At 40.4% G+C, this 23,499-nt stretch overlaps 1 protein-coding gene across 1 annotated transcript in view; it reads left to right on the forward strand.

Moving 5' to 3' along the window:
- LOC137142846 (tetraspanin-15-like) overlaps nt 1–23,499 on the forward strand; it is a gene marked incomplete at its 5' end in the record, with an annotated part of 84,961 nt that overhangs the window by 38,079 nt on the left and 23,383 nt on the right. The window contains 2 exons of the mRNA XM_067532310.1: nt 9,457–9,510; nt 14,002–14,118. Of these exons, the coding sequence (XP_067388411.1) occupies nt 9,457–9,510; nt 14,002–14,118 (171 nt within the window). The remainder of the gene's footprint in view (nt 1–9,456; nt 9,511–14,001; nt 14,119–23,499) is intronic.

Genomic DNA, 23,499 nt, shown 5'->3' on the forward strand with positions numbered 1-23,499 from the left:
GCCGTCACTGTTTGATGGAAATATCGGAATATGTTTGCTGTACGGATTTGCTATTAGAATCTTAACGTGTTTTGCGATCGATTAGGTAAATTGTATGGTGGTGTTCTGCTTCCTGCCTGGATGAATCCAAAGGCAGAAATTCTTCCATGTACGACCTAGTTTTCTGTACATATTCACACATGTAAGTTGGAAATTCACTTTTCACAAACACATATGCCAATAGAACTTGGATGCACAAATGTTTGTGGAAAGCGAGCGTAAGGAGTGTGAGCATGACCAAGAGAATTTATTTGAAAAGTAAATGAATATTCATGCCAATTTTTTTTTCCATTAGTCACCCAGCTGCTTCAATTTCTTTCCACAAAAATCTGAAACCTAAGCAGGGGCATTGATTTAAATTTAACTGAGTTGTAATCTATATTACTACTTTGGTATTGCCTAAATTAGCTGGTACCTGGGGCGAAACACATCTCCTGTGCTGCCTCCAATAGCTGGTTAGTCACTTTTTTAAAGTATAGATGTTTCAATAGGATTTAAGATCTGAAAAGGCTGCTTTTGGGGTACTGGATGACACAGGACTGGTCATTGGGTTTCAGCTGTAGGTCAATGGTTCAGCTGTAGTGCAGGATGACAATGACCAAAGGATCTTCACACCTGATAGCAACACTTTGTGGATCTCAGTTCTGTTGCTAGTGGACAGATCCCCATATAACAAAACCCACCTTTACAGCTGGCAGTTAGTACCAATGGAATGGTCAAGATTTGAATGGGCCTGGAGACAGCCCTCTCACCCTTAGGGTATGTCTGCCTTGGAGGAGGAAAAATAAGCTGTGATTTACTTATTAACCAGTCTAAGTTACTAACCAATCAGGATGCTTTTACCGTGTTATTAACCAATTGTAGTTGATAAAATAATACTTAGTCAATCATTTTGCTGTGAGAATCATATATAAATAATAAATGAAAAACGAATTCACACGACCGTGGCTCTTTTGGGTAACATTGATTGCTAATTTGGCTCCTGACCCGCTGAGGTCTGAGTTTCATGGATCTATAAGTACCTGCTTTCCGCTCTGTTCTGTTAAAATTCTCCACTTTGGGTCAGGCTGTATAATATGTCTCTGTGGGGTGTGATGCTTTGCATCCTGATTCTTTGCAAGTTTCATTGCTGACATTCAGCATAGGATTTTCCTTTTGTTGGAAGAAGCAGTTTTTTAGATGAAAGGAAAAATAAAACAACTGTAGCTACATGCTTTTATGTGGAAATGTGTTAGCATAATTGCATTGCCATATGCAGTGGGCTCTAACTGAGCTTTGCAGTTTGACTAATATTGAAGGTGAACAGCAAAGCAAAAAATCCTCTGATTTTCCCTTTTATTGTTCCTTTATGATGTATAAAGGCATCAAATTTTGTTTTCTAAAGAATAAAGACTTATTTTTACGTTAGAAATATAGAATCTTCTCTTCTTTTCTCTTTAGTGGAAGACCTTTGAGTGATCTAAATAATACTGTCACCCAAGGGTGTAACCTGAGTTTCAACCTTCCCTGTCCACACCTGAGTGGAAAGGGACTATCTGATTTATCTTCCTTTTGAGGAGGAGCTGCAGCTATTAAGGTACAAACAGAAAGCAATAACAAAGAGGAAAAAGGATGTATCAGGATACCAGCCCAAATTCGGGAGACCTGAGCTTTGTTCCCAACTCTGCCACTGATGTGCTGTGTGAACTTGGACAAGTCATTTCCCCTCTGTGTCTGACCTATGTATGTACAGTGCGCAGTCAATGGAGTCCTGATCTTGGTTGAGGCCTCAGCGTGCTATCATGGTACAAATTATAAGAAAGGAAATAAAATAGATGGTGAAAAGGCAGCAACTCTGCCAGGGCATGGTACGGCACAAGGAAAAGTGAAGGAGATGGGCTTATGCTTGGAACAATTGCAAAGGTGGGTTCTAGCACAAAAATAAATAATAATAATGTGGGGAGACCATGGCATGAAAGGTATCTGATAGCTAACGAGGAAACGACTACCCTTCATTTTTCATTTGGATTTGGAGTCTGGGTGGAAATGCTATCCAGTTTTGGCTGAAAGTGGACACAAAGAGCTTTTTACAGTCTGCTGGGATAGAGGCCGAGGTTGGAATATGTATCTCCTGAATTTGCACAGCGTGTGATGACCTGCCAAAATGACATGCTGGTATTAAAGAGACAATGGGTGGGTGAGGTAATATATTTTATTGGACCAACTTCTGATCCAATTTATTGGTCCAATAAAAGATATTACCATACCCATCTTATCTCTCTAACATCCTGGGACCAGCATGGCTATGACAATACTGCATACATCAAAGCTTGTATTAAATCACTTCAGGCCAATCCACTTCAGTAACGAATTCTGCAATCTGCTCTGAAAGAGGTTGGATCCGAGGGAGGCTAATAAGTTTCAGCTACCCTGATGAGAACTTGCTGAAATATTTTACATTAAACTGTCAGCTGCGTTTAGCAAAAGGGAAGGAGAAAGTGCACAATTAAGAAAAGAAAAGATCAATATTGGATTTTCTATTTTGCAGTCATTATGAAAATCTAGTTGATTGGAATCGGCTTCCTGTGAAGAACGGAGTATGACCCTGCAAAAGGGAGAACTATCCCTCCCCCAGGCTTCCTCCGAAAGGAAAACTCCATCTTCAGTCCCCCTGTCAAAGTTAATAAGCTTTTCTCAGTATGAATACTGTTGCTGTGCATTTCCATCCTAGGATCTCCTAATGTGTGGATCTCCTATGTACAATGTGGCACCATCCAAGAACTTTCGCATACCCATCAGTAACATTCCCAAATATCACATTTACTTCTTTATTTAATTTAATAGGGCCACACCCTGAGTGTAAAGCGTACTCAGTTTTCGCTCTTACTCAGGCAAAACTCTTATCTGCATAAAGGCGTAAAAAAACTGAGGTCCACAGACAGAAAGAATCCATCATGCTGTCGTCATTGGCAATCCCTCGAATTCAGGATGATCTCTACCACGGATTTACATATGGGTTCTAGGATGACTCAGGAGTTCAATCCTGGAACCACAGATCTGCCTAGAATAGATATAGACATTTCCTAGCGGGTCAGCTGCCTGCTTGTAGAAAGTTCTTTCTTTTTCCTTTCTTCTCTCTCTCTCTTCAGCTTTGAGGGCAAGATGCTTCTCCTCAAAGCTGGCCACTGCCCAATGGAAGATCTGGCACCATTGATTGGTTGGTGGCTTATTCCTCCCAACTTATGATGTCCACATCCGTTTTCTTAAGATATGCTTTCAGTGTATTTTTTTTAGCGCTGCCTCCGACCACCACGAGATCTCTGACCATAGGTGAGCTCAGAGTAGAGAGCTTGTTTTGGGAGGCAAAAAACCTGGCATCCATGCCCAATGTCAATCCCAGAATAGTTGGTGCATAAGGATCATTATTTCAATACTGGTGACATTGGCTTCAGTGAGGATGCTGGTATTAGTGCAGCAATCTTCCCACTTGATGCAAAGGATCTTCTGGGGGGTATCATTGGTGATACCTCTCCAAACTCTTAAGGTGTTATCGGTATGTCACTCAGGTTTCGCATCCATAAAGAAGTGTAGGAGTGACAACTGTTTTATAGACCTGAATCATGATGTCCTTCCATAGGTCATGATCTGTGAAAACGCATCAGAGCAATTTTCCAAAGGAAGCACTTGCGCACTGGATTCTGTGCTGAATCTCACTGTCAATTTTTGCATTTTGAGAGAGTTGGCTACCGAAGTAGCAGAAATGCTTGACTGTCTCCAAAGTTTGTTCCTTGATACTAATTTGTGATGGATCATGTGCAAGACCTGAGGCAGGCTGATAGAGCACCTCAGTCTTCTCAATGTTAATTGAAAGCCCTAGGCTTTGGTAGGCTTGTGCAAAAAAATACAGAGTGGACTGTAGGTCATTCTCAGTATGCTCAAAGATAGCACAATCATCTGCATACTGAAGATCGATAATGGACGCCCTGAGGATTTTAGACTTCTATCGGAGGCATCGAAGATTAAACAGCCACCCATCCATTCTATATTGAATGTCAACTCCATGGGGTGACAGCCTTTGACTGCTAAATAGAACAGGATTCATAAGGCCTTGATTAGGAGTCAGAATAACTTTGAACAGTTGAATTTGTAGTGTTACATTTGTACTTAGATTCATTTTAGAACAAATGCTCAGGTCCTCAGATTTGTATCTTTCTGAAATTCAGTGCCGCTTAGCACCATTCTGAGGCATTGTTTCCATTCTGACTCCATTCTCCATTTGTATAGTGGTGTCCCATCCAAACCTTGCCTTGTCCTGCTCTATTTACCTAGTGAGTGCTCAGATCACGGCCCGCCGTGGAGTGGCTGCAAGAAACCTGAAATTATTCCTCATTTCTTTAGAATTTCTGGAGGCATTTGCATCCTGCTCTTAATCCCTGCAATCACCTCTAGAATTCTCAGAAGCCCCTACTTTTGCTGTCAAGAGATATGTCTTCTTTCAAACAAATCTGCTATAAACAAGCTAACTCCAATATCAAAGACAAATAGCAATAGAGATGTGCAGATGTCAGGTTTCCGCCTGCTTATTTTTTGGTGGTGCTGTCACTAAATGATGTCTTCTCTTCCACAAGGTGATATTTTCAGGGCACACAGTAAAACTCTTGATTTTCTTCCTTAGAAAGAAAAGTGGGGAGGAGAGGGCTTCTGGGAAAGTCCACCAGTCACTATTTATGTAGACATCTCACAAGGAATGCTCTAAGAAATTGGAATAAGGTCTCTCACAACACCCACAGCAAAGATATGTACTAAGTATTCCTTTTCCTATTAGTTAGAACACGTCCCACTTCTATATTGCCTTATGCCCATGTGCTTTGCGAACACTCCAGAGGGTTAGCACGAGGCTATGTACCTTTTAAATATTTAAGGATTATTAGAGACTTTAGTGATATGGAGGGCTCATGATGGCCTTTTGCACATAGGTATATTTAATGCATTAAAGGATTTAGCTGCTTACATGAAGTTTAGTGCTGTTATCCATCCCCATCTTGCGGATGGTGAAACAGACACACAGAGGAGACGTGAGTGTCCCAGTGTCCCAGAAGAAGAGTGACAGAGTTTGGAATAGGATGCAGATTTCCTGACTCTCCCCGTCTTGCACTTCCCTTTCAGTATGCACAATTGTAAATGACAGCACTTCTCTTAAACTAAAGCCGTGAAATATTATTGTCTAAATATCGGTAAGTGGGTGGAAGGTATTTCACAGTGAAATTCAGATTTCTTTCGTGGAAACAAGTTCAACTTTTCTACCATCCATTATGCCTGTGCGTGTGAATTCTGCTCTGCATCTTGATAAGAACATAAAAATGGTCGTACTGGGTCAGATCGACAGTCCATCTAGCCCAGTATCCTGTCTTTTGACAGTGGCTGGTGCCAGATGCATCAGAGGAAATGAACAGAACAGGATGATTCATCAAGTGATCCATCTCCTGTCATCCAGTCCCAGTTAGAGGTTTAGAGTCACCCCGAGCATGGGATTGTGTCACTGACCATCTTAGCTAATAGCCATAGATGGACCTATCCTCCAAGAACTTATCTAATTCCTTTTGAACTCAGTTATACATTTGGCCTTCACAACATCCCATGACAATGAGAGCCATATATTGGCTGTGCATTGTGTGAAGAAGTACTTCCTTTTGTTTGTTTTAAACCTCTTGCCTATTAATTTTATCAAGTGACCCCAGGTTTATGTGTTATGTGAAGAGGTAAATAATATTTCCTTATTCACTTTCTCCACCCATTCATGATTTTATAGACCTCTATCATATCTCCCCTTAGTCACCTCTTTTCTAAGCTGAACAGTACCAGTCGTTTTAATTATTCCTCATATGGAAGTTGTTCCAGACCCCCTAAGCATTTTTATTGCACGTCTCTGTACTTTTTCCAATTCTAATGTATCTTTTTTGATATGGGGTGACCAAAACTGCACACAGTATTCAACATGTGGTCATACTATGAATTTAAAAGTGGCATTATGATATGTTCTCTTTTATTATCTATCCCTTTCCCAATGGTTCCTAACATTGTTAGCATTTTTGACTGTAGACACACATTGAGCAGATGTTTTCAAAGAACTCTCCATGCTGACTTCAAGGTCTCTTTCTTGAGTGAAAACAGCTAATTTAGACCCCATCGTTTTGCATGTATAGTTGGGATTGTTTTCCAATGTGCATGACTTTGTGCTAATCAATATTGACATTCTTCTGTTATTTTGTTGCCTGGTCACCCAGTTTAGTGAGATCTCTTTGTAACTCTTCGCAGTCACTTTGGACTTAAATATCAGTAGTTATGTACCATGTGTAAACTTTGCCATCTCACTGTTTTACCTTTTTTCCAGATCATTTATGAATATGTTCAACAGATGTTCAAAAGCACTGGTCACAGTACAGATCCTTCGGGGACCCTGTTATTTACCTCCCCATTGTGAAAACCGACCATTTATTCCTACCATTTGTTTCTTATCTTTTAACATATTTCTGATCCATGACAAGACTTTTTCTCTTATGCCATTACTATCTAGCTTCCTTGGGAGCCTTTGGTGTGGAACCTGATCAAAGGCTTTCTGAAACTCCAAGTACACTATATCCACTAGATCACCTTTGTCCACATGCTTGTTGACAACCTCAAAAAATTCAAATAGATTGGTGAGGTATAATTTCCTTTTACAAAAGCAGTGTTTTTGATTCTTCCCCAACGCATTGTGCATCTGTGTGTCTGATAATTGTTAGTTTCAGTGAAACTGGCCATCACATACAGTTTGATTCATTTAAGATATTCACTGTACTTGACTCTATGCTTTCTTGCACATATAGGGCCAGTCCCTCATCAGCATGACCTACCTGTCATTACTATATATATTGTATCTTGGTATTACTGTGTTCCATTGATTATTATCATTTCACCAAGTTTCTGTGATGTCTATTATAACAATATCCTCATTTAAAACCAGCACTCAAGCTCACCCATCTCAGTATTTAGACTTCTAGCATTTGTATACATGCACTTGTAAAATTTGTCAATACTTAGAAAGACCACCTCATTATTTACAAGCTGCTATTGGCAACCTTGTATCGTAAAATTAATATCCCTGATAATGGGCCAATAATACAGCGAATATAAATGTTATTTGAAAACCCATGTTTTTCCCATATTTTATCTATCAAGGTCTTTCCGTTCAAGGAAATTAAAATAACTGTTAATAGAAAGAGAGAAGAGATTGGCAGAGATGAAATCTAAAAGCTAGGGCAGATGTATTTAAAAGCTAAGTAGACCAGAATGGGATTAGTGTAACAGAAATATCTGATGCAGCTGGGAGCAGGTGTCATGATGTCATTACTGAAGCTGAAGGCTGTGTGGGTACTGGGGCAGGAAATTAAGATGATAAAAGAACCTTGAATCATTTGATGCAAACTTGAAAATAGCTGGAATAGGAGAAAGTGCACGACAAATACATTTTAAAAAATTAATCAATGATAGTATGTGCCTTGCAACTAAGAACCCTTATGGACAAGTCCTATAGAATTTAATAGGGATTATGCCAAAATGATTTTTATTGAAATTCAATGGGTTTGCATAGAAAATACTCTAAAAACCTAAGGAATCTGAGTGAGAAAATTACCCATTCCATAGGTTTTTTGCTCAACCCATGGAATTCCATAACCAACATCATGGGTATATCGTATCAACACCCAAAATAGTTGGGCACTGTACAAACACACAGAAATGCAAGCCCAAGCAAGGTCCCAGAACAGATATCAAGGCTCCAGAACAGTAAGTCAAGCAAGATTCAGGTCTGCTATAACTATGTTGCTTAAGGGTGTGAAAAATCCACACCTCTGAGTGACGTAATTAGACCAACCTAACCTACTGTGTAGACAGCACTATGTTGATGGGAAAGAAAAAGAGAAGCAGACCCAAAGGATGAAATCCTGATCCCACTGGTCAATGGGAAAGCTTCCATTGACTTTAGCGGAGCCAGTATTTCACCCAAAGTCTATAATATGCCCTGCACAATGCGTACACGCATTCTTGAGCAAAGGAGTTATCTCAGTGATGTCTTTTTGCCACAGACAGGCAGAGTAGCAGTGCATAAATGGAAATTGTAAAAGACATGTTTTACAATAGCTCCGAGCTGTAACATATTGTCGAAATGAATATTTGTGGTAAAGAAATATTAGAATAATTTCCTCACCAGTTGTAGAAAGAACAGACTGAGGCTTAATGGTTGGAGGCTGTTCTACAGTGCAGTTTCTTTTATGCCACATTTTGCAGAAAAGCACAATTTGCTCCAAAATGTGCACATTTCCCCTTTACATCTCTGTGCCTCTAAAACATGGAAAGTTTGTTTTGTTGTCCAGCAGCTTTTACTGGTTGCCAAACCATCTCACTGCTAAAATTATTATGCTTTCAGTGTGGCCACTTTATGGATGCCAAGCACCTTTTGAAATACATCCCTAGCCTCAGTTTACTGCCTTGAATGAAGGACGCTTCTGTTTGAGCCACAAAATAAGCAGACATTACATTACTGGCCTGGTCCTGAGAGGTGCTGAGTTCCCTCCAGTCAGCACATTCAGCAGACCTTTTGCTAACTTCCCCAACAATTCTCAGGTTCCTCTGCCTTTCCGCATTTTAGCAAGAATCAAAACTACCAAAAAGCAGAAGGAGGTCTGGTCTTTGACAGAACTAGGATGGAAATGGTGAGCAGCTCATGGGAAACCTGCTTCTTTGTGATTCCCAAGCCAGTTTCTAAACCTTTGGTGGAAAAATCCCATGGAACTTAGAGAATGAGTTTATTTTCCAATGTTATAAAGTTCTCTGGTGAGGGTAAAGGCCCAGATTCCCAAAGCACTTAATCACCCCAAGGGGAGAGATGCTATTGAAGGTGGGTGTATTAGGCCATGTAACTAGGAGTAATGGAATGAATTAAACATAGAGAAAATAAATTTCTTTTCCTAATTTGTATAAACTCCCAAATGAATCAGTGAGAGCCTCTCCCTGAATAATTGAAAACTGGATTGAGCAAAGCATTGGACATCACGCTGCAGGCAGCAGTTTTGCATTAGCCAACATGGAATTGGCTAATATGGCTATACGGGAAAGACCTTACTAAAGCCGCTCTTCCATGTGGAAAACTCCATGCTTATTTCTGACACTCAAGCATCAGTTAGAATGCTGCATAGTATTTCTGTTGCTTTCGTGTTGGGATGGAAAAAATCTCCACTGATGTCAAAGTCAGAGGCTTGTTAACTACCTGCCTTGTGTTTGTGATGACAGGTCTGAGATGCAAGTTGAAGACGCAGCGGTAGCAGCTTTTATATTTCTCGGGATTTTTGTGTATTTCCGCAAATCTGTGCCCTAAGCCTAAAATAATTTTTCTGTTAATAGGTCCCTGAAGAAGTCATTAATACTCTGTGTGGATACAAGACCCTTGAAAAAGAGGTAACGTACGCCTTTCATTTGCAATACATCTCTTTGCTTGCTGGCTCCTCCTTCATTGTCTAAAGTCACATGCTATTTTGGGAGTTATATGCAGGACAGGACGATTAGCGCACACTGCATATCTTCTCTTGTTAAGAGAACTATGAGGCACGAATGCTGCTTTGAGAGGTGGTGTTGGGGAGAATGCAGTATCTCTTATTTGTCCTGCAGGTTTATTTGGTTCATGAGTTGCTATTCATTTTCATATTGATTTGTTGTGTGTCTAATCAACCACTGGGATGCCTAACATGTGAGAAAGGTGTGTCTCTGGGTTTTGTTGTCTTTTATAAATCCAGTCCTCTGGTGCATCAGAACCAAGCAAATTAATAAATGTACCTTCGTTCTCTAATAACTGATTAGCTGAGGAATGCTTAATTGGGGTAATTTGTACTTTTATGACTAAGCTATCTTTGTGATCAGTTTCTTTTTTTTTTTTTTTTTTAAAGAAAACTTTTAGAATAGCAGTCCACTCTCCAGGAGTCTGCGTGATGGACAGAAATTCCGTGTGGTGTCAGCTTTTTGGGGCAGAGACTGTCTCGCTGTAATGTCTGTACAGCACCTAGCACTGTGGGATCCATGACTGGGGCTAATAGTCTCTACCACAAGGCAGATAATAAATAGCTTATGATTTTTAGCACCTTTCATTCCAAAGGACATCATATCACCACTAAAATCCATCTCCAGAAAGGGGCATGCACTTGGTTCCCTGCACAATTACTGTAATTTAATATTCTTGTTATATGCTTAATGTTCGGGTCACTCTCAGAAGCTGAAATAAGATCAGGACCTCATTGTGCCAGCTGCTGTCCAAACAAAGAGAAAGAGCTGTCCTTGCCTCAGCCATGGGAGGAGCATAACATTTTTTTAACAACACTGTCAGAGCACGGCCCCGATTCTTACTATTAGCATCATCAGATTTGTAAGGTCTGCACAAAGCAGAGAAGAACTTGGGACTTTTAAAGTCCCATCTAGACTGAGCAAATTGCATGGAGTTCAATTTATCAAATTCAGAAAGGCAAAGGGCCAAATCCATCTGCTTTCCATATTAGGATGAAATTTGTAATGCAGCACCATGTCCTGCCACCTAGTTAATTCTATACACAACTATGTTTTATGTTTGTTGACTATAGGGGAATGGAAAGATTTCATTACTGTCAAAGGGAAAACAAACAATGGAGGCTGAAGTTTAAGCTGACGTTATAAATACAAACGTATATGCCATAAATTGCTCTTTAGCAGCTTTGTAACGAAGGGCGTTCACCCAGAACTTTTTCCAGCTGCACAGAACTCGCTTGGGGATAATTAAGTTAAAAAGCAGCTAGGCAAATAGAAAAGAATCAGAAAGCCAGCATGCTAGCACTGCTTTATAAAGGACTGTCTGATGTATCAATTATGACTGGTTTGTCACACCGATCCTGAGCCCAGCAGCTTAATGCCTGTGGAAATAAACACGTCCAGTGCAAATGGTAACTTGTGTTCACAGCTTAGAAATATCATTAAACCTGTCATCTCCTCAGCCCCAGCTGATTCTGTGTGACACACATGATAATTAAAGAGGTGAGGACAGCACATTGCAGCCTGTCAAATAACAATGAAAACAAAAAGGGGGTAAAGCAAAGTGTATGGATCCTGCGTCTTCATGACAGAAGGTGTGTTTGTCCTCTAAAAGGTGTGTTTCACCTCCAAATCTGACAGGAAGGTTGTCTCCTGTTTTACAAAGGCTTGGAATCCTTTGGGATGTGCCCCCATCTGTCATAGTCACCTACTTCACTGAGGCAGCATTTCACTGTCATCCTGTTTAATCTCTGAGTATGCATCTCAGCGGACGATATCATCTCTGGATCGCTGGGGCTGCTTTTCCTTTCCAGGGCTGCCCAGAGTTTGCTCTCCGCTGTGGGCTGACAGCAATGCGTCTGTGCCATTGCTTTTCCCTTTGTAGCTGACCCACAGTGTGGTGATGGGGGTGCTTTTACCTCAGATGGTTGACAAGCCTCCTCTGCCCCTGCTTGGATTGGGTGGCAGTCGCCAACCTCCTGGGCTGGCAGCCAGGTGGCAGCCCCCTTCCCTGGCTCAAAGCCCAGTGCCTAGAAAACTTGTCAATTTCACTGCTCTATGACAGCCCCAGATTTTAGCAGTTACCCTCTTTTCCTGTCTCTCTCTCCCTCTCGCCCCCCTTCCCTGTCTCTCTCTCACCCCTTCCTCCTCTCAAATATATGGCAAAAAATTGGGCATGGCACTTCATATTCCCCAGCATTGGCATGCCACTCAAAGCCTCCTAGCTTTGACCAAGATCACCTTTAGCCCAGATATATACTTGAGTTGTGCACCCCTGGTGTAAAGGTGGTAACTCTACCCACACTAGATCTGACATCTGTCATATCACGACCTTATATACTCAGCCCTTCTTCCAAATATGGCTCACGTTAGTCCGTAAACATAAAATCCCGTGGAAAATTGAGTGTTGGGATACTTATTAAAGTTTTCAGAAGTTAGGGGGTACTTGCTTCTTAAAAGGTTGAGAAACATTGCACTAGAGACTATCAATTTATTTAATTTAGGCTGCCTATGCTAACAATTTTTGGCCATTACTATCTTGGACTGGATTTAAACTGGTGACGCAGCAGACTTCATATCACAGACCGTGAACCTCCCTTCTGAGCTCGAGGCATCTTTCTTGGGCCAGTTCCAAAATCAGATACAACAGATGAACTGTAGTGGATTTACAGTATACAGGAATAAATGAGACCAGAATTCACCCCTTTTGTCTTCTAATTTGTGAATGGTCTCTAAAACTCTGGATTAGCTTTTTCTATCCTGGATATTTTCCAGCTAGTTTCCTCTTAGTCATACATCATCAAAATGCAGCCTCTGTTCTCTTAATGGGAATAGAGAAAAGCAACAGCAGTACCATACGCCCAATGCAGATACACAAGTTAAACACAGCTGCTGACTCAAATGAGCTCTAATACCTTAGGAATCATAGGTCATTTTAAGAGGCCTCTATTGTCTGCAGGGGAGGTCAATATCCTTAATTTACTTTGATGCATTTTGCTGTTACTGCACTGCACAAATTTTATCAAGGCCAGTTAAATTACAGCCACGTAAGAGCAATCCTTTTTTTTTAAAAGCATTTATGGCTGTCCCTTATTTTGTTCCCAGGTTTTAGCAGATAGATGGGTTCATTTAAGAAAGAGAGTTCAGTGCACAGTGATGCACTTTCAGAGATCTCTCAGAAAACACATCTAGTAACCACAGCCAAAAAGGGCAGATAAAACTGATCTGGCTGAAGTTGTTCTATTTTTAGGCAGAAAGGCTTTGGGCTTAAATGTTAAATGCACAAGGAAGGTGAAGGTGGACTGACCATGAGGTTTAGTCTGATTTCAGTGCATTGTGTAAGAACTGCACCCAGTTATGTCTTAGTATAAAAGACTTTGAAAGTGATTATGCAAAGAAATAAGTTACAACTGGTGCAGTAACATGTACCTTGGGAGCTAATCACTGGTGTAGCCTGATTTTGGGTGTTTTAGTAATTTGAATGGGGTTATAGGCTCACCAATCTCTTTGATCAGAAGATAATGAAGTGCTTGTCCCAGAATCAGAAGAGTTTTATAGGGACCCCGGGTGCATGGAAGGAAGGTTCACAGTGATAGCCAAATTTGTATAATTGTATAAGCTTTTATTAAGATAACATAAAATGATAGACAAATGACTGATTAAAAGAGAATGAATAATCTAATGGATAATACAGTCTTATTTTGGAGGCTTGTGTGATATATATATATGTTTCTACGGTATGCTTTGGATTAATATACTCTCACCCTTCCCTGATGACCTGGTTGAGAGAGAGGTCTCGTTCCTCAACTGTTGAGTAGAGGTGTGGAGAGCTAGGCAATGCTTCAACTTTTCCTAAACAAAATTTTGGAATTCCCATTCTATGGGAAATCTCCCCCACCCCCTCCTTCAGTTTCTGAATTTTTTATTTATTTTTTTTAAATTTTGGAACGTCCCACTGAACAGGAATCCCCAGCGTAGACAGGGCCTATGTGAATCTTTACCTTTTCTGTATTATCTTCCTGGCTGGTTGACGTGTGTGTCATGACCTGAGTTTGTAAGAACATTGTGGCCATTCAGTCCAGGGTGTTGTTTTGGGGTTGTTTTTCCTTAAGTAAGTTTATCTTTGCACTTAAAGGCCAACAATAGTGTGAGCGGCTGACACACGAGTTGGAACAGACGCCTGAACCTACCAGCACTTCCTTTGCGTTACCTTGTGCATAATAGTTCCTTTTAATTCTCACACACAACCCCACTTCCTTTTAGATTTGCATCAAATTGAAATGTTCCTCACCATCATGACAGAGAATAAAGCATGCTGGGAGGTGACTCCTGTCCTGGGCTCTGGTTATGCATATTGAAGTCAAAATATCTCACTCCCTGGTTTTGTTCTGCCTGCAGCGACTGCAGCTGGTTGATGTTATCCACGTGCGAGGCTGTATCCATGCAGTTGGCCTGTGGTTTAAAGACAACTTTGAAGTCACTTTGGGGATAGTTTGTTCCTTGCTGCTTCCACAGGTATGTGAGAACTTTTTGTCACTCACTGTCATCGTCCTTTTCCAATCATTACTTGCAGGGTTATGTGAAAAGGGGGAAATCTACTTTGTTTGCACCTCCAGCTTTGTGTCAGCTGGAAAAGGGGTTTTTGTTTTTGAAGAGGACATGGGGAAGGATGGTTGTTACCTGCTATATTGGTCTGCTAAAATTAGATTCACAGTTCCTTCAGCTAAGTGCCAATGTACGGGTACATCTTGGAGTGAAAGGACATGGGAAAGCTCTTCTTGTTTTCCTTTCCAAAAATTTAACAGTGGTGTGTATCCTGTTGTGAGGCATTAAGCACTTTTGGGGGTTGACTGGATTCTTGGCAGGTAAAATCTGCAAGTAATGTGTTGAACTGTTTTATGTTCCCTCCTGTAGGAGAATGGACTTTCCTGTGTCCTTTATAAATTGTTGGAATGAAATTAGGTATTTTGTCCTTAAGGCAGGCCTCTGCTTCAATGAGCTTTCAGGAGTAAGATCAGATGCCATGGGAGGTGCACCATCTTCTGGAGGATACCTGTAATCCTGACCACCTCTGCTATATTGTCCCAACAAATATTAACTCTTGCGAGAGTACTAACTCTTAACAAATATTAACTCTTGGCTTTGATTTTGCAAAACCAGAAGTGGTTTGGATTCAGGTCCTATATCATGTAAACTCCACAAAACTGGTGTTGCTCCACCTCTGATTTTTGTTTATAGAGCATTCTTTAAATGTAAACATCAAGGTGTAGACATTGATGCAAAAGGGGAACTTTTCTTGTTCCAGTGGCAGTGCACAGCATTGAAAGACTATCGATTAATTCTTAAGCAGAAACCTATTTCTGTAAGAGAAGGGTGTTCACAGAAACTCTGGGAGTTGAATGTACAGTCCAGTGTCCTCTTCTTTCACTTCTCCATGAACACTGTGATACTGTTGCCAGTATCCATGCACTTTGTCAGCACCCACTATTGTTACTGCATCCTGTAGTTCAGAGGATAAGTCACAAATAAAATATCCTAATTATGTTGGTATGTTGCCAGAAAACTTTCTTGAGCAGACTCTTGTGTCACCAGTCACATCTCTTGCCCGTTAACCAGTGAAGGCCTAAAGAATTGGATAAATGGTCGGGTTTTTTTCTATTTTTATTTATTTGCTCCTAAAGAAAGGGTGTGACATGCACTGATGCATATAGTTTATCTGTGCCTGCTACAAAACATTCTCTAAATGCACAGAAATGCAATCCATTCAGTCTTCCGGGGTGAAAGGAATCTGTATGCTGATGAGTATGAATCTGAAGCATTTATGGCCAATTTTGGGGTCTTGGTTTTGAGCTGAAGGGTTTTGGATTGCTTTCTCAGCTGACTGCATGTTAAATTGACCCAGTATTTTGACATAAGGTGCTTGGAAGAGCTACCAGAAGAACTCAGGTTGGGGGCATATAACAATACGCTAGAGGCTAAAACAGAGGGAGGCCTGATTGTGACTTGATATGAACTATGTACAGTTATTGTTTATCCCACCTCGGCAGCGCTAAGAAAGGGGTGAAGCTTACACAGAGAGAGGATATAGGTTGTTTACCCAAAAACCTATTCACAGCAATGTAGTTTTCAGGATGTGCTTTACCGTATTAACCCCTTTAAATTATTGCAAAGATTTTATTTTAATTCAGTACTGAAATTTTATTATTAATAAGGTAATAGTATATAAAAACTGAAGCTTTCATTGGAGCATACCTTACTGCAGCAAGGCTCTTCTACGTTTGTCTTTATAACACTTTTCAAACAGAAGACAAATATTGAACAACCAACATAAGGATTAACTATAAACTGGCTGCTGTGGTGATTACGTTCTGCATTACAGACTTTCAATAGGATGAGGCATTCTTTTAAATTTCCTGGCCTAAGTAGGGCGACCAGATACCAAGTGTGAAAAATCGGGACGGGGATGGGGGGTAATAGGTGCCTATATAAGACAAATCCCTGAATATCGGGACTGTCTCTATAACATTGGGACATGTGGTCACCCTAGGCCGAAGTGTCTGTGATACAATGCTGTGCTCTGTCAAATAGCTGCCAAATTTCACCTCAGAGGTGAATCTCTATGTTACTTCCTACTTACCCCACATGGGTTTTTGGTGATTAGAGCTGGCTGGGAATTTTTCATTGAAATGTTTTTTGTCAAAAAAGGCCAATTCGTTGAAACCGAAAGCTTTTGCGGGAAAGGGTCAGTTTTGACCAATTTCTCAACTCAAATAAATTTTGAAAAAAAATTGAAATTGCCAGAACATCATGTTTTGACATTTTCTAAATGAAAAATATTGGTTTTCCAGTTTGAAGTGAATTTTTGTTTTAAAATTTAAGCTTATTTTAGTAAAAATAAAAAAAAAACTTTTTAATGGAAAAATGGTTAAAATCTAAATGAAACATTTAGAAATTATCAAAACAAAATTATTTGATACCCTGATCTGACTTTTCAGATTCTCAATTGGTGAAAATTTTCAAAATTTTGATTTTTTGTCCCAATTCAGGATGGGAAAAAATTCCAAAATCTCAAATTTTCTTGGGATGGGAAAACAGTTTCCTACACAGCTGTAGTTATGATCATGAGTGCTGGAACGATTTGTATAATGCGAGTGCTGAGAGCTATTGAACCAAGCTGTAAATCCTTTAGATGATGGAAACCGCTTCAAGCCAGGGGGTGCGGTAGGCCAGGGGTGGTTGTGAGTCCTACTAAGCAGTTGTACAGTGCTTTGGATGAACAGCATTACTGAAGTATTCTTGCTGTGTTAGTTTTAGGAAATTAAAGAATATGATTGAAGTTCAGCAGATATGAAAATTCAACTTCATAAAAGTACCTTCTTTCTTCTGCACCACAGTAGTCCAAGAACATGTTACACAAGCCATCTCTAGCATTGCAATTAACTCACAAACATGATGTTCTTAACTGAAGAGGACAGGGTGAATGAACAAAGACAATAATAAATAGAGCAATGCCTGACAGGTTTCTAATGCTTGTTAATGAGCTTTTGAGCAGGCTAGCTGGCTCCTTCTGACATACAGTGAAACTCTGTCAAAGCAAAGAACAAATTCTTCTCTGTTCACTCCGAATTTTTTATTTTTAATCATAGCTTTCTCATGTTCTAATTGTAAATCATATTTGATTCCTGTCAAGTTTTCAATGGAATTAAATTATAAACGGCCATCTGTGCTGCCAAGATGTCAGCCCAGAAACCGCTGTACCCACAGCAGCTCCAATACCATGGCATAAACCCATAAAGATTCTGTGGTCCCGTAGGTGCTAATCTGAAGAGAAATGGGTGTCACACGTGGCAATGATGATAATAATCCCTAGCTCTTATATAAGGATGTGCAAATGTGTTGGGTTTCAGATCACAGATTTTCAGAACATCATCCTCATTGACGCAGAGTTGTGGTCAAGTGGATTCTGCAGAGGAGTGGGAATCAGGAGGTTTGCGTTCTATTCCTCACTCTGCCACTGACTCACTATGTGGCCTAGGGCAAGTCACTTTGCCTCAGTATCCCCATCAGTAAAATCAGGATGGTGCTTAGCTTCCATTTATAAAACAATTAGAGAGTGGTTGATTTAAAAGTCCTAGGCAAATGCATATTTATTTATTTATTTATTTATCTATTTATTATATTTAAAAAAGAATTGCATGTTTGGCTTAACCCAGCAGAATGAAAGTCAGATGTTCACATCTGGTGATATCTGCCCCCCCCCCCCAAAAGGTTATTGGATTCTTTACATGTACCCCAAAAGGTGTGGGCCTGAACATGTGACCTGGCTGGAAGGCTGAGTCGCTAAAAGGACAGCCCACCCCAGGTCACAGCTGTCGCAAGAAAGGGACAACATTTCCCAACCCGGCCTGACCAGGTGACACCGGTGGTGAATGGACTTCTTCACAGGGCACTCTGTGAATGGGTGAGTGCCACCCTCCAAGAGTAAACTATGAGATGTCTTTAAACCTAGCAGCTGGAATTAGGGCTGGAATTTCTAAATCGTCTCCTGTTGGCTGATATCATGGGACAAGGGGGTTTTATTCTTCAAACTAGCAGAATCTCCTACTGGCCCCTGGGTAGGGTGCATCCCTGCCTCAGAACCCCACACATTTCCATTATCCAAACCATCCAAACCTTCTTGCTGTGCAAAAAGGAGCTGGAAAGGGAGGCAAGGTGTCCAATGGCTAGGAGTCAAGACCTAAGTGTTCTATTCCCGGTCTGACGTGGACCAACTGGGTGACCTTGAGCAAGCCACCTTGTGCATCAATTTCCCCATATGCAAAATGGGGAATACCCAGTTTTCTCAACCGTTAAGATAAGGACAATATCCACCCTCTTCTGTAAAGCCCTTTGAGTTCTTCTGTTGAAAAGCACCATATAAATGCAATGTATCATCAAACCTCATGAAAGCATAGTTTGCTGTGAAATTTCTGCCACACTTCTGGGAATTCGTACTGCAAAAACATTCTTTCTCATGGTATTTTGCTGCCTCCTGCTGTAACCAGCAAGTGCAAAGACCCATGGGAAGGATAAGAAGCCAGCAGAAAAGTTTAACTTAAATTTTGCCTGAAGGTTCAGACTGAGTTGTCATTATTAATCAGTGCACCCAAATCCCTGCATATGGCCTTTGACCCCCTGCTTATGTTTTTTTCTAATGCATTACCAGCATATTCACTTCATATATATAATTAATTTCATAATACCAAGTGTGCCTTACATTTTGTCATTTCAAGTTTCACTCTGTTAAACAGGTTGTGTTTAGACTCTAGCCCTGGTGCTATAACATTTCCTGCCTCTTTGACCATCTGAGCAACTCCTAGTTCTCAAACAATTTGTCATAGCCCTGCCACCTTCCCTATTATGCTGACTGTTCTGCCATCACTTTTATGGTCAGCAGTTTAATCATTTGTAAATTTCTTTCTCAAGAGCCAGTATCTGTAGAGCACTTGCCATTAGACAATGGAAGAGATTAATATTTCTAAATTAATTACGTTCCTTGACTTTCTCTTCTGTCCTCTTTAAACACTTTTAATCCCCATGGCTAGCTGACATAATGGGATTTCCTGCTGGATATAGATAAATGATGAAGTATCTTTATTATTCAATCTTCAATTTCTATTTCACTGGAGGCTTTTAATAGCTATGAAGTAATATTAAATATATTAACTCGTGTACTATTTCTGACTTGTATGCATTAACTGTATAATTTGTTTAGGTGCTTTTTTTGAAGAAAAAAATATTGTAAAGAGTCACTGGTAAAGAAAATGTAATAGTAGCTGTTCCCTGACAGTCTGTTCCCTTTAAGATGTCTCGAGTTGGGCTACTGAAGTCCCTACACACTTTTGAAAACCTTGACCATTGTTCATAACCAAAGTATTGTTTATAATTTAACAGTGGGAGTGAAGACTTCCTAAGCAGTTAAACTGCCAGTTCATCTTTGTACTCTTTAAATTGTGTTCACTTCTTTTGTCTTATCATAACCTTAAGGAAATGCATCCATTAATTCTAAGAAATTGTCCAGTTCTATGGTGACACCACTTTGGTAGTGTGCTCTAGGGGTTAGAGCATGGGACTGGGATCCTGAGTTATATTCTCAGCTCTACCAATTCAGTGTGATGGTGGGCAAGTCACGATCTCTTTGTGCTTGTTTCCTATTCTGCAAAATGGGGAAACTACCCATAATAGTAACTTCCATCCAAAGCTCTCAAAGCACCATAGACACCTTACACACATACTCATGGCAAACTGAGGCACAGAGAGGCAGATTGGGCTGGCGAAGATCTTTCAGAGAGTAAGTAGCAGAATTGGGAACAGAAACAAAAAGTCCTGTGTCCTCGTTGTGATTTAGCCACACCACCATCTTTCCTGAAATCCTGGGTCCTTATCAGGACTAAGGTTTGTCTGTCAGTCGCTGCTGCTAGGCCTAAAACTGCTAGTAAAGAAACCAATTTCAAGTGCTTGCTCAGATTCCTATGATCCTCATTCAAAGGGTGAATTTCACCCCAGTGCAGCAGGCCAACACGTAGTCTATGCACTCAACTTAGGTTTAAAATGGTACATGGCCCTCACGCTGACTTTCTGCACAGGTGTTAATTTCTACCCCGAGAGAATTACCAAAGAAAAAGTTTATATTCCCATTCTCCAATGAAATACCTGCCACTAATTGGCAGAGCAAGAAATCTCCTTGTGAGCACATTCCTTTAAGCAATTTTTATTCCTAATGCTAGGTTTCCACTGTGTTTGGGAATAAGGAGTATTAGAGAAATTTTGCTAAAAGCTGGTTTTCTATAGGTGTCTTTATAAAGTAGTTAAACAATACAGTAATTTTGATGTGATGTGGGCACGTATTTGTTTTGTGTGGTATATTTAATTGATTGAAATTGTGTGTGTGTGTACACACGTGTACCCAGTCAAAACAAGCACAGTATGGAAACTCTATCTATTGGAAGCTATAACACCCCTTTAGCCCAGACCCTCCCTGATTCAGTTCAGGACAGAGGTTCTTAGTATATTTTATGCATATCTTATCTTGTTAGATCCACGATCACTTGGATTTTTTTAAGCAAATCACCCAGCAATTGAAGTGACTCAGAAACATCTAAAAAAATAATCCTCCACTGTAGTTAGAAAGATAGTAGTTGAAGATGTAAAAAAGCTATTTTTCTGAGTCTTTACCCTGCAAATATAGATTACGCTCTTGTCCGTCTGGTAAAGGATGCGTCAAAGTCAAACTAATATGACATTGGATCTAGGCCAAGAAGTGGCAGCTTTTACTTCTGGGGTCAGAGGAACAACATGTCAAGTTAAGACTCATTAAACTTCAGGGTTTCCTCCACTGAAGTTCTGACTTTTTAAAATCTCTTTTATATTAGAAAGTATTTGAAAAATGCTATTCCTCATTCCCTCCTTTGCCTGTTTATTTTGACAATGAGGGCTAGGCAGAGGTGGTGAACCGAATCTCCAGGATATTACACATGCTAGACAATCAGAGGTAAATCAACAGCATCACAGCCCCAACCAAAAAGGTCATTTGTTCTTTCAACTCTCATTAAAATGTTATTACAGGGCAGCTCATCTGTAAATAATAGTGGCAGGTGCTGGAATGCAGTACACCAATTATACTTAGTGGTGCCTGCTATATACAGTAGTATATGAACACTAGGCTTGATGCATTCTCTAGAGCTGACAGGCAAAAAAACACAAAAGAAGTTAAGAATTCAGAGCATCTCTTGCAATGCTGCCATAATTCACCATAATACATAAGCAAGCTCTGCCGCTGTATCTCTCTTTCTCTCCTCACTCCTGTACTTTGGAAATGCACTAGGGAGGAGTTCAAAACGAGTTTGAGGATAGCAGGGGCTATTTCTTAAACATGTTCTTTCTTTCCCATTCCTCAGTTTCAGCCTGGCTTGTCCCTATCTATCCCTGCTACTAGTTAGAACAGAGCAGCAAAGACAAACAGAAAAGATCACTGTAGCATAGACAGCATTTTGGAAATCGGGGAGCATGCCAAGTTCTCTGCTTGTGGTGTTTGCACACAGAGCAAAGTACACAGTACCTGTTTACTGAGCGAGGTTGGCGTGTGAAAAGGCTCGTTCTCTTGACCTTAAATAGCTGTTAACCAAAACAGTGTTTAAACATTCTGAATGAAATGCCCCTCTCAATTAGCAGTATTGCCAGCCCCAAGAGTTCAAAAATCATGAGCTGAGCCACCAAAATCATGATTGGCTTACAATCATGAGATTTAAAAAAACCAAAAACCTTTTCGGTCTTATTTGTGATATAGTTTTGGGCCTTTTTGTGTTTGCATTTTCAAGCTTTTCTCCACAACTATGTGAACAAGAAACATTTTTATTTTACATGTAATCTGTGATTTCTTTTTCATGTAATATCATGACTCCATGGGCTAGGACTTTAAGAGAAATAGAAGCTATCAGGAGGCTTGTGATAAAATCTTGACAGTTGGCAGCAATGACTCAGTTTTATGTGCTTTGTATGTGATAAATAGATGTGTTCTTCAGTTGTCCATAGAGTCCACCAGGAAGAACAGGCTAGACAAATCCTTTGGGGGGAATAAAAACAAATATTAAAAAGCCTTGCTCCTGGAGTGTTGAGGAGAGAACTTTTATTTCAGGCATTCTTCATTCACGGTAAAGAAGCAGAAGTGCACCAAACCCAATTATTTTTTCCAATTTTGCAAGATGCCTTTAAGTATTTCTTTTTTCCCTGGGCTCCCGTCTCTAGTAATGATCATGTCTCTTGCCATTAATCTCAACCAAGCTTCAGTCTGAGGCCAAACAGCGATGCATCTCGTATCACTTTGTAAAGGATATTGTAATTAAGTTGCTGGCAGTCATCAGAGAATTCACACTGCAGCTTCGTACTTTTGTTTAATTATGGCACAAACCTGTATCTCTCAACAGGTACGATGAAGCATATATATTTTATTCTTGCATATAAAATTTTTGCTATACTGCCTTTCTAGACCAGTGGAAGATTATGTCCTGGAGTTAATAGCTGGCATAAAATCTCCCTTCACTTATCCCCTTTTGGACACCCCAGTGTTTTCTCTACAGCAATAGAACCTTGGCTGCTGCTTTCATAATTTTCTTTTTGCTGACCCCGAAAGGAGGACTAATATAACCAGTTCCTGTGGACACAAGAAGTGCCTTCTAATTACAGGCTATATTTCTGCAATACTGGCAGCTCTCCCCCTCTTCTTCACTGCATCTTCCAAAGGGAAATCAGCACCTGTCAAAACAATCTGAGATTCTTCTATAGCCTGTTTGTTTTTTAATTTAAAAAAAAAATACCCACACTGTGCTGTAGGGGAGTCTATCAGCAAACATATTGGCTTCTTTGGGTGTACAGTCCAAAAGATAAAGCCAGGCTGCAGGTGAGAGAGAGATCTAGGCTCTTGAGTCTTGCTATGTATGGGAGGCACCTGGGTTTAGTTTTTCTCTGCCCTGATGTGTGCAAGATCCCAAACCTCTCTGGATTCAGTGAAACTCTACACCTTCTTTTGCAGCATCTGCTGCTGCCACTGGCAAGAAACAGGATATTAGCCTGAGGGCTTGTCTATGCCAGAGCTTTGGCCGGTATAGCTATGCTGGCTGGACCCCAGTTGGAGACACAGCAGAAGCTGATAGGAGTTCTCCTGCCAGCATAGCTACACCACCTCCCTGACTGACATTAGCAAAGGGATAGAAGCACTCTCTTCGACATAGTTGCATCTATACCAGCAGTTTTGCCAGCATAGTTATGGGGATTTTTGGGGGGGAATTTTTTTTCTCGCTCCTAGCTGGTTTAGCTATGCCAGCAAAACTGTGCAGTGTAGACCATGTGCAAGTGGACCAC

The sequence above is a fragment of the Emydura macquarii genome, unplaced genomic scaffold, assembly GCF_026122565.2.
Source record: "Emydura macquarii macquarii isolate MOO-44397 ecotype Brisbane River unplaced genomic scaffold, CSIRO-AGI_Emac_v2 contig_3257, whole genome shotgun sequence".
NCBI classification, from domain to species: domain Eukaryota; kingdom Metazoa; phylum Chordata; order Testudines; family Chelidae; genus Emydura; species Emydura macquarii.